At 36.7% G+C, this 13,756-nt stretch overlaps 5 protein-coding genes and 1 long non-coding RNA gene across 8 annotated transcripts; 4 read left to right on the top strand and 2 right to left on the bottom strand.

The window, feature by feature from the left end:
* Nucleotides 1–979: 979 nt before the first annotated feature.
* On the top strand, nt 980–2,197 carry AT2G38152 (alpha 1,4-glycosyltransferase family protein; the record flags this gene model as incomplete). The annotated part of the gene is made up of 2 exons (NM_001161089.2): nt 980–1,273; nt 1,348–2,197. 2 exons carry the CDS (start codon nt 980–982, stop codon nt 2,194–2,196), a joined length of 1,143 nt encoding a protein of 380 aa, NP_001154561.1. The 3' UTR covers nt 2,197.
* Nucleotides 2,198–3,340: 1,143 nt separating this feature from the next.
* Nucleotides 3,341–4,633, top strand: AT2G38150 (alpha 1,4-glycosyltransferase family protein; the record flags this gene model as incomplete). Its single annotated transcript, NM_129371.3, has 1 exon — nt 3,341–4,633. One exon carries the CDS (start codon nt 3,341–3,343, stop codon nt 4,556–4,558), a length of 1,218 nt encoding a protein of 405 aa, NP_181350.2. The 3' UTR covers nt 4,559–4,633.
* A 12-nt stretch (nt 4,634–4,645) lies between these two features.
* PSRP4 (plastid-specific ribosomal protein 4) lies at nt 4,646–5,410 on the bottom strand. The gene is made up of 3 exons (NM_129370.5): nt 5,154–5,410; nt 5,022–5,086; nt 4,646–4,933 (listed from the first exon to the last, which is right to left on the bottom strand). Exons 1-3 carry the CDS (start codon nt 5,308–5,310, stop codon nt 4,799–4,801), a joined length of 357 nt encoding a protein of 118 aa, NP_181349.1. The 5' UTR covers nt 5,311–5,410; the 3' UTR covers nt 4,646–4,798.
* Nucleotides 5,411–5,494: 84 nt separating this feature from the next.
* ATMAK3 (Acyl-CoA N-acyltransferases (NAT) superfamily protein) lies at nt 5,495–7,881 on the top strand. Of its 2 annotated transcripts, none has more exons than NM_201900.2 (6): nt 5,495–5,620; nt 5,755–5,788; nt 6,081–6,292; nt 6,392–6,512; nt 6,652–6,707; nt 7,404–7,881. In NM_201900.2, exons 3-6 carry the CDS (start codon nt 6,113–6,115, stop codon nt 7,617–7,619), a joined length of 573 nt encoding a protein of 190 aa, NP_973629.1. In that variant the 5' UTR covers nt 5,495–5,620; nt 5,755–5,788; nt 6,081–6,112; the 3' UTR covers nt 7,620–7,881. The 2 variants fall into 2 exon arrangements, with proteins under 2 accessions (NP_973629.1, NP_181348.1); NM_129369.6 differs by having other exon boundaries at nt 6,024–6,292.
* Nucleotides 7,882–8,742: 861 nt separating this feature from the next.
* On the top strand, nt 8,743–8,944 carry AT2G08935. Its single transcript, NR_140437.1, has one exon. It is a non-coding gene; the product is annotated as an other RNA (long non-coding RNA).
* Nucleotides 8,945–9,077: 133 nt separating this feature from the next.
* AUX1 (Transmembrane amino acid transporter family protein) lies at nt 9,078–13,382 on the bottom strand. Of its 2 annotated transcripts, none has more exons than NM_129368.3 (9): nt 12,994–13,382; nt 12,589–12,782; nt 12,310–12,495; nt 12,109–12,221; nt 11,829–12,012; nt 11,453–11,550; nt 10,724–10,931; nt 10,380–10,637; nt 9,078–9,699 (listed from the first exon to the last, which is right to left on the bottom strand). In NM_129368.3, the coding sequence occupies exons 2-9, from the start codon at nt 12,763–12,765 to the stop codon at nt 9,466–9,468; spliced, it is 1,458 nt and encodes a 485-aa protein (NP_565882.1). In that variant the 5' UTR covers nt 12,766–12,782; nt 12,994–13,382; the 3' UTR covers nt 9,078–9,465. The 2 variants fall into 2 exon arrangements, with proteins under 2 accessions (NP_565882.1, NP_001324970.1); NM_001336689.1 differs by having other exon boundaries at nt 9,078–10,291; nt 12,994–13,265.
* Nucleotides 13,383–13,756: the final 374 nt, after the last annotated feature.

The raw sequence follows: 13,756 nt of genomic DNA, 5'->3' as shown, positions 1-13,756 counted from the left end.
GTGGGCTTTGATCCACACTAAAGAAGCTCTCGAGACTCTGTTTCCACTGGAGGGTTTGAGGATTGTTTGCTAAGTGATGGAGATTTCTTATGAGTTTTCAAAGAATGGGCTTTGATCCATATGTTATCATTCATCGTTGTAGTCAAAGGAAAACAAAGCATTTGCCGACAAAGAAAAGAAAATGCCGCATGTATCATGCATTCATGCAGAATTTTCAACATAAATCGATTAGTCATTAAATAATTGACAAAAAATCAACTAAATCTTTAAAGAGTTTGGTAAAATTAATCAATTAGAATCATTAAAGAGTTTGGCAAGAAAAATTTAATTAGAATCACTGGTTTCGTTTTGTTAATCATCAAATCTTTTTCTTTTTTTGATTTTTTCTAATGACTTATTTTGGTTTAAACAATGTTGAAAAAATGAATTTACAAAAAAAAACATTTGTGTACGTATGATCAAGTATTAGTACGTTGATAAATCATCCACAGTTACAGCTAAACAAAAATATGGTTCACATCTTAAGAGGTTAGTGGTATGCACATCTTCAGCATATTCCACAATATATATATTATGACAACCAAACGGTCCAAACTTCCACGTAAGATTGACCTAACAATATTGAGAAAATGTACATATTTGTATTGTTTAACAAGTTTTCTTTAAAAGCCAATAAAACATGAAGAACCTTAAAATATCCTAATCCCAAAACAATACCTAAAAAACGGAGACATCATCTTCTGTACTTCTACCTCAACATTTCCACTTATGTTAATTCAACTACTTACACCAAATCACATTGATCTCCTTTTAAAGAATTGATCAACTACTTAGATTAAATCACATTAGTTTAGAAGAATAATGAAACTATAATTGAGGAGGGTTATAATATACATTTCTTATCATCTGCATTAGCTTTAGACGATCCGATCCATGTGAGTTTTTGACTTTCCTTCTCTGTTCAAGACATTTTGAAACAATGGAGAAGGATAATTGTAACAAGAAGAGTCTCTCAGAAGTACTTGATGTCCGGCAATTCAGGCACACGAATTCCCCGGTATTCTCTACCGCCATTTTTGCGGTCATAATGCTGCTCGTTGTCGCGGGAACAATCCTCTCAAACATGTCCCTAAAATCAACTTTCTTCTGGTCTTCACCAACCTCCGAGGTAATACAAACAAACAGAATGGAGAGGAAGTCATTGGCTCCTCCAAAGAACACTACAAGCAGAGACAGGATCGCTTGGCTTCACTCACATCTAACAGAATTCGAGGTTTTCAGGTCGACCAACCTTTCAGAGCAGTTTCATCAGATGGTTATTGACTCTCTCTCGACGACAAATGTGAGGTTAGATTCTTCATGACATGGTTTTCACCAGCAGAGTATTTTGGGAAAAGAGAAATGTTAGCTGTAGAAAGCGTCTTTAAAGCTCATCCTCAAGGATGCTTAATGATTGTATCAGGATCCTTGGATTCCTTACAAGGAGATAGCATCCTAAAGCCGCTAAATGATCGCGGTTACAAAGTTTTTGCAGCCACACCAGACATGTCATTGCTTCTTGAGAACACACCGGCCAAATCTTGGTTTCAAGAAATGAAAAGTTGCAAAAGAGATCCAGGAAGGATACCGTTACATCAGAATCTTTCAAACCTCGCGAGGCTAGCGTTTCTTTACAAGTACGGAGGTGTGTATCTAGATACCGATTTCATCGTCACAAGAAGCTTTAAAGGGTTGAAGAATTCAATAGGAGCACAAACAGTAGTGGAAGGAGATTCAAAGAACTGGACAAGGTTGAACAATGCGGTTCTGATCTTCGAGAAAGATCACCCGCTTGTTTACAGTTTCATAGAGGAGTTTGCTTCTACCTTTGATGGGAACAAATGGGGACACAATGGTCCTTACTTGGTAACAAGAGTAGCACAAAGAGCACGAGAAACGATTGGGGATAATTTCACAGTACTGCCACCAGTAGCATTCTATCCATTCAATTGGTTAGACATTCCAAGACTGTTTCAAACGCCGAGAGGAAGCAATGACTCAACGTTACTCAAAACCGATCTGGTGAAGCTGAATAGAGAAAGCTATGGGCTTCATCTATGGAACAAAATCACCAGAAAACTGAAGATCGGTAAGGGCAGTGTCATAGACATCATAATTTCAGACCACTGTGTTGTTTGCAGAGGAATTCAGAGATAACAGGAAATCAAATAGATATGTTTTGTTTTGTTTTTTTAAAATTCGAATCTTGATTTTCTAGGTTTGTGTAAGATTGTGTCCAAACTATTTTCACTTATCAGTCAAATACGGAAGACAATTATTTCTGCTACCTGATGTTTGATATATAAACCTAATTGTCTTGCGACTCACGTATTTAAAGCTCAAAACTCTAAACCAAAATCCCTCGTCTCTTTTTTTTTTTTTTTTTATAATGACAATCCATAGGTCCTCCTGCAGAACAAGTACGATTTATTATCTAACCTAGAGGACATGTGTGTGATGTTTTGTTGGCTAATCTGATCTTGAAGGCTAAGCCATATTCACTTACAAGAGCTACCTATTCTGGCTGTGAGAGTGTGACTTCTCATTTGAGCTCTATTGTAATTGTGTTGCACGTTACTTGGGAGTTGGGAACAAACTAATGCTTTATCCACACTGCCTTTTCTTATAACTTATTTTTGCCGTAATGGTAATGTTCAGAAGTTCCTTTTTGTTAGACCTTTTATCGTAATGAATAATTGTAATGTAAATCTTTAGACCATCTCACTTTTACTTTTCAGTAAGTACTCTCTCTTTGGCTTTGAATTCCCTTCTGTTTTCGAGTTGTTTTTGTGTGTTTATAGTATAAGCTTTAAATAATATGGTGAAATTGAGAATCTCAAAATGGTTTCCCCATATTGAAATCGTAATTTTTATAAAGAAAATGCAAAATTTATGAATTATGACTTGTGTTTCAAGCAAAGTCATTCAATTAAAAAACTTGCCTGTGAGGAACTAACTATACAAACATGCTTGGGAGAGGGTCTCACGGCCATGAAGGTATTTCCAAAAAATCAAACAGATATTTAAACGTGGCACCAAAAGATTGGTTGAGATCGTAGTTCCTCGCAAGAAAATCAACCTAACGAAACTCAAACTCCAATTTCAATTAGGACCTTCCGGTTATCTAGGTGCCCTAAACCGAAACAACTTTGTTTTATGGATTTAATTTTCAAGAGCGGCAGCAATACACGCTCTTATTACCTCTAGGATTAGTAACTGATCGATCACCTCGAGTGGTATATATATAAACTACCTAAGAGGATTAACAAGGAGCAGGAGTTTTTTACTCAGAGGATTAAAGATGCGAGCAAGAAAGTTATCGATCTTCGCGAACTTCACGTTTTCTGTATTATTATTGTATCTCCTCTATATAGAATCTCCAAAATCAACTCTCTATGACAATAACCTACCGTTCAAACCAAACGTGCCTCTTCCCAGACCCTATGGCCCCATGAGTAGTAGTTGTAATATCAACTCAGTTGTGGACTCGGAGCATAAAGAGAAGGAGTTAGATCCGTTGTTACCTCCTCGTAAAGCTAGCAAGAACCAGAGAATTGACTGGTTCAGAAGAAAGCTACCTGAGCTGGAGATACTGAAATCGACTACCAAGAGCAAGAGTTTCCATACAAGAGTTTTGGACTTGTACAACAAGAATTGCTCTGCTCAGTTCTTTATGATTTGGCTTTCTCCTGCAAATTCTTTTGGACCAAGAGAGATGTTAGCTATTGATACTCTCTTCACCACCAATCCTGGTGCTTGCTTGGCGATTTTGTCCAACTCCTTAGACTCCCCAAACGGATACACTATCCTTAAACCATTGTTTGATCAAGGTTTCAACCTCATTGCTGTAACTATAGATATCCCGTTTCTCGTCAAGAACACTCCTGCTGAAGCTTGGCTGAAAAGGCTAAAGAGTGGCAACATGGATCCCGGTTCTATCCCCTTGTTCATGAATCTCTCTGATCTAACAAGACTCGCAGTACTCTACAAATACGGAGGAGTCTATCTAGACACAGACATCATCTTCCTCAACGACATGACAGGACTAAGAAACGCTATTGGAGCACAGAGTAGTGATCCAGCAACCAAGAGATGGACGAGACTAAACAACGCAGTGATGGTCTTTGACATCTACCATCCGCTAATGCGAGAATTCTTGCAAGAGTATGCCACAACTTTCGACGGAAACAAATGGGGATACAACAGCCCTTACCTAGTCTCTAGAGTTATCAAGAGATTAGGAAACAAACCTGGATACAACAATCTCACAATCTTTTCTCCCGATGCTTTCTATCCAGTAAACTGGATCAAAATCCAAAAGCTTTTCAAGAAACCTGCAACCACAAGAGAAGCAAAATGGGTAGAGAAGACAGTACAGGACATGAACAAAGGGAGTTACATGATACATCTGTGGAACAAAGTCACAAGGAAGATTAAGATTGAAGAAGGAAGTGTAATGCACACTCTCGTCTCCACTCACTGCACAGTCTGCGGAAACATCACAAACTCTCACATTTAAAGATCCAAACAGAGACAGATGATTCATCCATCTGATCTATCTAAGTATATAGATTCTCGTTCTTAGTTTGCTTTACTTTTTCAATGTAAAAGACTCAATGATTCATAAAGAAGCAAACTTTTCATAAAAAGATGAGAACTTTGGAGATGTTTTTAACAACAAAAGAGTCGTAGCATCAAAGCTTTTCAAAAAACAAATTAAAATTACAGTGAGAGACAACAAGTGAAGAATCTCATATTTCTAATTAGAGAAGAGAGACTCGTCGATATCGATTTTGATCTTCTCGTCGTTCTCAAACTTATCTTTCCTCGGTGGTGCTGGAGGAACCGGTACTCTCTCCGGTCCTCTTCCTTTGCTCTTGTTTCTTGGCCTCGCCTGCTTACATAAACCCCAAATTCAAAACCAAAATTGCGAATTTGCAAAGTAAAATTACGAAATCGGAAAGAGAAATTTGATTACTTACATTCCCAAAAGAGTGATTGAAACGCTTTCCTTTAGCTGTTTTCCGGTCACCTCTGCCACAGTACACTGCGAACACCGGAAAAGTTACGCCATTGACGAATTAAGAGAGAGTTAGATAAGAGAGGGAGATTACCGAGTGGAATTGAGCTGGATGAGGAAGTGGAGAGAGAGAATTGATGAGTGAAGCAAGAGAGAGAGACACCGGCAGTTTCAGAGTGAGAAGATGATAACCGTGAGGAAGGTAATGCGACGGTGACTCGCGGAGGAGCTCCGAGTATAAGCGACGCCATCGCCGTGTGCTGTTTTCGAATTTGTTCGAAGAAGAAGATCCAGAAGAAGATAAGGCAGTGAGAGTAGAAAAACGATTTTAGGATAGGCTTTTAATTATCTTTTCATATTTGGGCTTTAATTTCAATTGGGCTTATTTTAAAGCCCAAATATATCTAAACCCTACACATGCTTGTCACGTGTGTAATCGACCTTGTTCTTGTTCTTGTTCTTGTTCTTGTTCTTCTTCGTCTTCTCTTCGGAGCTTTTTTCTTCAGATATCACCCAGATCGTAACTTTTGATCTTCGAATTTCACAAAGCTCAAACTTTTGGTAAGTATTCTTATCATCTCATTGATCTTGGGTTTCTAAAAAGTTTCAATTTTTATAATCACATCTCTTTCTAAATCTCTCATTACTTGGTATTTAAAATCTGTGTGTGTTTTTTTCATTCTTATGCTTCACAGGATTCTTTACTAATCCTATTGTCACATAACATCGGTAAGCTCTCTTTTTTCTGAACTCTCAAATCTTCTATAGCTCGCTTTAGCCAAAGTCGTTTGCTTTAGTAGAGTGTTATAGATTCTGCTTCAGCTGTTTATTTGAGGCTTTGAGCAATCTGAGTTTGTTATGAAAACATTGAACTTTCAATTCTGAAACAATCACTCAACTTCGATTCACAGAAAATGATTTATATTCTCTAACTTTGCATTATGTGTTTCATCACTTCCTATAGGAACAAGATCATCAATGTATAAACAACTGATCAGAAGTTCATATTTCTCTTTGTAAGTATACAATTCGGGATCTTGATCACTTCTTGCAATGGAGAAAGAGATGGAAGATAAAGAAGAATTCGATGAGGGTGAGATTGAGTACACGAGTTATGCTGGTGAGCATCATCTGCCATTGATTATGTCTCTTGTTGACCAAGAACTTAGTGAACCTTACTCCATCTTTACTTACCGGTACTTCGTCTACCTCTGGCCGCAGCTATGCTTCCTGGTATTTTGACACTCAGCTTTCGATTATCGTTGCTTTACCCTCATGATACTTATGTTTTGATGGATTTATGAGTAGCATTTGTTTTGTTTCTTTTAATAGGCCTTTCACAAAGGTAAATGCGTAGGAACCATAGTCTGTAAGATGGGGGATCATCGACAGACTTTCAGAGGGTACATCGCTATGTTGGTTGTGATTAAACCATATCGTGGCCGAGGCATAGGTAATACTTGAGCTAGTGCTTCCTAACTTCTTACAGAATCAGATTTTGACTGTGGGAGTAGTGTTTGATCTACTGCAAATACATGCCTCTCTTAAGGTTCGATAATTTTGTGTGCTGACTTGTCATTGTTTTTTTACAGCCTCAGAGCTTGTCACAAGAGCGATAAAAGCGATGATGGAATCAGGCTGTGAAGAGGTATGCTGTTCTTGCATTCTCACTTCTCTCTTTATTCCCACTTTGGAGAACTTAGATATTTGGTAGCACTAGAGTGATATCCTTTCCTGGTAGTATAAATGTAGATAAGACCTTATGAACCACCTTTTCCGGAAGGTTATAAGTCCATTACATGTCCTGAAATAGTGCCTCCTTTTTATCTACTAGAATAGAATTTCATAGCTGAGGTGATGTAGCTGCCTTTAATCATTGCAAGTATACCTATTGCTTTTGATTGTTTAGCTAACTGTGTGTGTAAGTTTAGTTCCACGTATAAAAGTAGTTAATCATACTCCTAAGAGTTGGAACTTTTCGATATTCGTTTAGTTACTAATTTTGTAGTGGAAATCAAAATCCCAGTCTCTCACTTAGTATACATATGTTGTATAAGTCTTGTATGTAGTCCATGACTCTTTATAGTCACACGCATTGGAATGTAACTGATAGTAATATAAAATAAGAAATCCCTGTCTCCCACTTACTAATTGCGTATTCGACGAATCATTTTCTGTTGTATGTGTGATCTCTTAACTGTAATCTCAGTAGTAAATAGATTGGAAAAAGAACCTCGTGATTGGCATTTGCTCTTCAAGTTCCTCATAATCAAGCCTGATTACAACATGAGAGTATGGTTGTCTGGTTATGCAATCTAATTAATGTAAAGATGTATGGCTGAAGGTAACTCTGGAGGCAGAAGTGAGTAACAAAGGAGCATTAGCACTATATGGGCGACTCGGGTTTATAAGAGCCAAACGGCTATACCACTATTACTTGAATGGGATGGATGCTTTTCGCCTGAAGCTCTTGTTCCCTAAGCCTCGTGTACCTCAAATACCTTCTCAAGTTCAAACCCAACAAGAGTATGAGACCTTTCCTAGGCCTCGTGTACCTTAAGGCCATGAACGAAGATGTGTGTTTCTTCAATGTATTCTAAATCCTGAACATGCTAAGACTATGTTCTCTTTCGTATGAAGAAATATTATGTGTTGGTACAATTCTAGTCCCATGTTTATGAAGTATTCTCGACTGGAGTAAGCGATTAATCTGGACGTTTCAACGGTCTTGTGTGTCTACAGAAACAATTTAGCATATTCATATCACTTTGTGGTGTGCGTATATACGTTTTTAAGGTCTCTCAAACTTGGTTGATGATTGGAAACAAAGATCTAAATGTTGTTACAAATTCATATAACCACTTAACTTAACCTAATCGTCTCAGGCTACTCCTGACTTCGAGTTAAGTGGATGATATAGAAATCGAGATGTGAAGTGATTTTCAGCCATCAAAATTTTCAAACAGCTCTATATACCTCAAAAGAAATCCAAGATGACAAAAAATTGATTTAAGGCCAAAGGAGAGAAAGATGCCAGTCAAATGTTATGAAAAGACATGCTTGAATAATTGGTATGAGATATTTTATGAAATACTTTTATTGCATACCGTATTTTACTATAAAACAATTTTCTTTTCACAAACACAACCATCTTAGATTTATCCATGTTAGCCGAGATTTTTTTTGTATCCAGATAGTCCACTTTACAAAAAAAAAAAAGTCTAATATAAAGAAGAAGAAAAGCCTCAAATGTAGTTGCAAAACTCACATGGCCTAAATCAGAACAAATTAAAGACGATTCACCACTCGCCACATAATAGTTTATTGACAATTTGAACCCACTCGTTACCAAGGGTCACTAACCAAACGTTACCAAGGGTCCTACTCCATATCGCATAATATGACTCACATTCACTTCTTCTTTTCTCTTTAACGATTTTATGCTATTAGAAGAAACATTTTTGCAAAGTTCTTTTTTATTTTGACCCCCAACAAAAAAAAAGTCAGATGGAAAGTACAAGAATCGGACTCTGGATTCAAACGAGAATATTAGTTAATAATTTTACATATATAGTTATAATCTTTGGGGGCAAAGTACATGTGAAAGCAGAGCATATGATAAGGGGTAAACGATTGAGTACGAATGGAACGAACACATGCCATATTTAATATGAGGGACAGGAACGGTCCTCTGATCCATTCTTTTGATCAGAGAGAAGATGAAGAGTGTCAAGTAAATAATGGCACGTGACTCGGACGAAGTATCCACGTGCGTCCTCTCCCCACACCCATGTGGCCCATAGGATATATGACCGGCTCCGTCGGTCCAACTTGTCCATGTTCCCCTATTTAATTTTTAAACACACCCTGCCGTTAAATCAAATTTTCCAAATAAATTAAAGTGTTATTTCAAAATTTTAATGTAAACTTAGTAGTATTGTCGCTGTGCTATGATCAAAACTGTATAATTAAAAGATCTAATAGGATCCTAAAGAATTATCTAGTATCGGAAGATATTGTTCATGGTAAAATAGTTTATATAAGTCTAATTAGGATAAATGTATAAGATAAGAATTGTTTTTTGTTACTAAAGACAAGTAAAAGGAGAGAAGACGATACATTTTCTTAGCCTATTGTTTTAACAATACCAAATTAAGAAATCACACACTACATATTATCGACTATTCAATTTTAAAAAAAAAACTAAGGAGTGAAAACAAAAATACAAAACCCCAAAAGAGAAAAAAATAATTAAGAGCTTAGCACGCATTTAAAGGGGTGTGTAAAAAGTACACTATTTTCGTGACTTTTACTCCCTTCACGTATACGAACACAAAACACAAAAGAAGAACAAATAATTTTAAGAACCCTCCACAAACGCATTAGAAGAACCCTGACTCGATCTCTCAAAGACGGTGGTGTAAAGCGGAGACCGGGGCATGTGCGGCGGCTGCAGCTGGTTTACATTGGTAACACTTGGCAAAGAGACCAAAAGTGTCGACTTGACGAACAAAGTTGGTTACACTAGCCCATCCACCGAACCCAAATCCGACTATAAGAACCCAAACCACCACGAAAGCATTCAACACGTACATCGCCGTCCAGCTCGGCATAAAGAACGGTGGCTTCTCCGCCGCATTCTACAAGAAAGATCCAAAACACAAAAATAATCAGAGAACCATTAAAGAAATAGAGAGTGTGTAAGTGTTTTAGAGTTTTGGTCGTATAGTAATGGACAAAATCCAAAGCTTTGTTGACCCATGAGATAGAGAGAGAGAGAGAGAGATATGATTGTGATTTGTCATACTCAGACTCTCACTTTAGATTAATGTTAGGCATAGAGTCCCTATTGTACAGCTCCTTTTCATTTCTGATTATGACTCTTACCTATTCCTCTCCCCTATTTTCCTCTACTTTTATCTTACGTAAATTTAATATACACTGTTTTGAAAGAGAGAAAGAAAAAGAAGTCATGGTCAATTACTAATACTAACCTAACCGGATATTGTATTTTTTCTTCTAAATGTAACCAAATAAAGAAATGGCTGAAACCAACTCAATAATATATTATTTGGAGGGGACGCCAGTAAGGAATGTGGGTGATGATCCTATCTTCCGTAAGATACGGAACACTGAACCCCATCTATCTTCCACAAAAGACGTTTTTGCCCTCCAATTTCACAACCCTACCCCCCAACTATAATATTCCTCCACCGACTCTTCATTTCATTTCTAAAAAATTATTGGTAACTCAATGTATTTTAGGTTAAGTTCGAGTTTTGAAACGCTAAAAGAGAGTGAGCTAGTAAAGATGTTATACCTGACGAGCGGAGGCAGATCGGTAAGTGAGCATGTGAGCGAGAGATGGGATGATATAGACGGTGAAGCTAACAAGAAGAGCACCGACAGCGGAATTGATTGGACCGAAAAAGGGGAAGATAATAGCTAAGAACCAAATAGGTATGACCACAGGCAATCTAGCCAAAGCCCTTAAGCAAATGCTCTTTGTGTCATGCATCCCAATCACTTTCTCCCACACAAAGTACAAAGGTGTACAAGCGAACCCGAACGTTATAAACTGCACGAACAAGAACACGTTGCATTAATCTCTCATGATCAAAATTTACTTAAAAAAGAAAGAACAAAAATGTTGTATGTGTATACCTGATGAATGAGCATGAGGATAACAGCGGCGTCACGCCACGCGTTCTTGGGCATAAGAGAGAAAGCGTTGGAGTGGTCGAGAAGTGCGTCTCCGAAAGCCCAGTAAACGGCGGCAGCTGACGGAATCGTTAGCGTGAACACGTATAACGTCGCCATCAAGTAAATGTACTTAAACTTCTGTGGTTTCCACATAGCATGCATAATCTCACTGCAAATTAGAAATTACTGTTAATATTCATAATTTCATCCAAAACTTTAACTATGTAAAAGATTGGATTCACAACAATCATTGACGCATAAAAAGGGTGTATTTGACATTTCGCAAAAGCGTACTATTCCTACTAGTAGTAGTAGTGCTTTGGTAGCAATAGTGTTTGTTATTCTTTATAGGGATAGGAATAATAATGGTTATTCTATTTTATATTTAAAAAGAGCTTATTTTATTAGTACTACTATTTTAAGGATTGCTAAAAATAATAATGACAATCATGATGACTGTAATAATAGTTACACCTTATTTGCCGGCAAAAGCTGCAATAGAAGCGGCGAAGAAACGATACAGCAGCACCCATAATTTAATAATATGGCACCATTTTAATTTACCATATACTTTTTCTGCCATTTAGCTTTAACTTAAATAGTAATTCAACTATGTCTGACAAAATTTATTGATCTTTTATTAGATACAAAATTAATAATCATTAAGAAATCAAAAGAAGAGTAACTTACACAGTAACCGCGTGACCTCCAAAGGTGTACAAAATATTTGTGGCTCCCGTAAAATAAAGCACTAGCTTTGTTGGACCTGAATGTTTCACACCTTCCGCCTAAAATAAACAACAAAAAAAAAATTTGATTAGGAGAATATTAAACAGCTAATTTTGTCTAAGTTATATTATACATACACTTTTTAATACAAATTTGGGTTAAGATGCAAAGAATAATCCCTGATCTTAAAGAGAAAATACGAATTTTTTTTATTCTTCTTTTTAATTAAGGCATATACTGTCACCTCAATGCAAAGCATATAAATATGAAAACGACAGTGTAGTGATCTTTATAATGTGATGAAATATATTTTTGGTGAAATATATTAAAACATTACCTGGCCGTGGATGATGGAGGCAATGGCTAAGTACCAAGCGGTGTAAGTGGTCATTCCAAGGCCAAGGAATGACCAAATTCGGTAATTGTGAAACGACGGTATAAAGACAGTGGTTGCACAACACGCGCCAAATATGTAAGTCCATGTTCTCTTGTCCAGATGATCGTTTATGTAATAAATGTTACTGCAAGTAAACACCAATCATATTTCAATTATCCTCCATTCTTAATCATTAAAGAGTGATTAAAAAGATAAAGAGAATGATTAAAAGATAACAGACCTGGCACAAGCAATGAGTTGGATAACAGATCCAAACAAGAGGAAAGTGCAATTAAATGCGAGTCCTAGTGCTTTCCAGTATGAACCAAGTAATCCATCAAGTACTTCAAACCACTGTTGAGATTTTTAAAAGTGTTAGATTAGTGAAAGATAATTATGATTTAGTGATTCTGATTAGAGAGAGAGGGTTTAAAGAGGGGACCTGAATGACGTGGTTTTTGAAGCTTTTGCCTTCTTTTTCTTTACGAGCTCTGTATTCGACGTAGAGAACAGAGATGAGATAAGCAGTCCAGCTTCCTAGTAAACCATAGAAGATCTGAAGTACTATTCCTGATAACATTCCTAGTTGACTAAACGAGTACGGTAATGTCAATAACACTTGAGCCACCTGAAACCAACGATAATTACTACAAATCAGATCTTTCTTCACTATGAGAAATCCGAAATTTTGAATCTTTAGTTTATGGTTTTATTGGTTTACTTGGTTAGATGCGCAGCTGAACCAAGCGTCCCAGACAGAGCCACCGTGCCATAGGAAATTGCTTAGGTTAGAACCGGTGGAGCCGTCGTGTTCTTCGTTATCTTTCCCGGTACGGTTTCCGTTTACCTGATCTGTTCCGTTGTCATTTGCTACTATCGCTTCTACTCCTTCCGACATTTTTTTAGCTTCTAGATCTGAGAAATAAAACAGAGCGAAAGAATCGATTGTGTTTAGTAACTAAGTGAAAACAGAGAGGAGAAAACAGAGCACATAAGAGACTGAGAGAGATCTCAATCTTGGAGAATTCAAGAAGATAAAACAGAGAGGGAAAGAGAATTGACAGTTCTTTGTTCACGTTTTTTCTCTTCTTCAGTGTGAAAAAAGAGAGTAGAGAGAGTGACTTACGTTTTCTTCTATTAGAGAAGAGAAAGAATCAGAAGCAAGAAAGACCCAAGAGTGGTTTTTGTCCGTTTGAGCTGTCACTTGTTTCTTCTCTTTTCACTTTTGTTTAAGAAAATCTCAACTCTGTACTGTTTCTTCTGTGTCTTAAAAGAAACAGAGCATAAGAAGAGAAGAACCCAGAAATGTGCAGAGGAGGAAAGAGAGAGAGAAGGGAAGGAGAAGACTTTGATCAGAGCAAAAGAAGGAATGAAGCTAAAAATACTATAAGATGCTTCGGGCTTCACCCCCTACTCCTCCTTTTTATATACCAATCTCTCTTTTTCATTTTTTCTTACTTCTCTTTGGTTTTTTTATGTAATTTTAAAAATATTAAACAGGTGCTGTAAAATCACACCATTAACTTTTGTTTAGGTAACGGTAGCATCTTACTTTTTTTTACGTTTTCGCATTGAATATTAATGTGACTATTTGACATCCAGAATTTCCGGCTTCTTCTACTATCCAATAATAAATTAAAACATAACGCCACATGGGTTCAAAATACATAAAATCGTATTTTACTATATTTCATCTACTAAAAAGCATTAGTTGTGTGACGAAAACGTATCATTTAATTCGAAATATTTAAGATATGATGACAAACAAATAATGCAACGTATTAATGTTTGACGATTTATTGACTTGTTATAGGATATAAATTAAGAGCATACTCAATGGTGGTTTCTAACCATAGTTTCTAATCTACTAAAATAATAATAAAATAAGA

Source organism: Arabidopsis thaliana, chromosome 2 (assembly GCF_000001735.4).
Source record: "Arabidopsis thaliana chromosome 2, partial sequence".
Classification (NCBI taxonomy): domain Eukaryota; kingdom Viridiplantae; phylum Streptophyta; class Magnoliopsida; order Brassicales; family Brassicaceae; genus Arabidopsis; species Arabidopsis thaliana.
The sequence above is the reverse complement of the archived record's forward strand: the minus strand, read 5'-3'. Positions and strand labels throughout refer to the sequence as shown.

Bases quoted from the DNA above. Each gene is read 5' to 3' on its own strand.
- AUX1 (NM_129368.3), bottom strand. From the start codon at position 12,765: ATGTCGGAAGGAGTAGAAGCGATAGTAGCAAATGACAACGGAACAGAT. The intron at 10,932-11,452 runs GTAAGTTACTCT...TCTAATTTGCAG, and splicing joins GGAGGTCACGCGGTTACTGT to TGAGATTATGCATGCTATGT. The intron at 9,700-10,379 runs GTATAACATCTT...TCTTTCTTGTAG, and splicing joins GATCTGCCTCCGCTCGTCAG to AATGCGGCGGAGAAGCCACC.
- PSRP4 (NM_129370.5), bottom strand. From the start codon at position 5,310: ATGGCGTCGCTTATACTCGGAGCTCCTCCGCGAGTCACCGTCGCATTA. The intron at 5,087-5,153 runs GTAATCTCCCTC...CGGTGTTCGCAG, and splicing joins ATCCAGCTCAATTCCACTCG to TGTACTGTGGCAGAGGTGAC. The intron at 4,934-5,021 runs GTAAGTAATCAA...TTATGTAAGCAG, and splicing joins TCAATCACTCTTTTGGGAAT to GCGAGGCCAAGAAACAAGAG.
- ATMAK3 (NM_201900.2), top strand. From the start codon at position 6,113: ATGGAGAAAGAGATGGAAGATAAAGAAGAATTCGATGAGGGTGAGATT. The intron at 6,293-6,391 runs GTATTTTGACAC...TTCTTTTAATAG, and splicing joins GGCCGCAGCTATGCTTCCTG to GCCTTTCACAAAGGTAAATG. The intron at 6,708-7,403 runs GTATGCTGTTCT...GTATGGCTGAAG, and splicing joins TGGAATCAGGCTGTGAAGAG to GTAACTCTGGAGGCAGAAGT.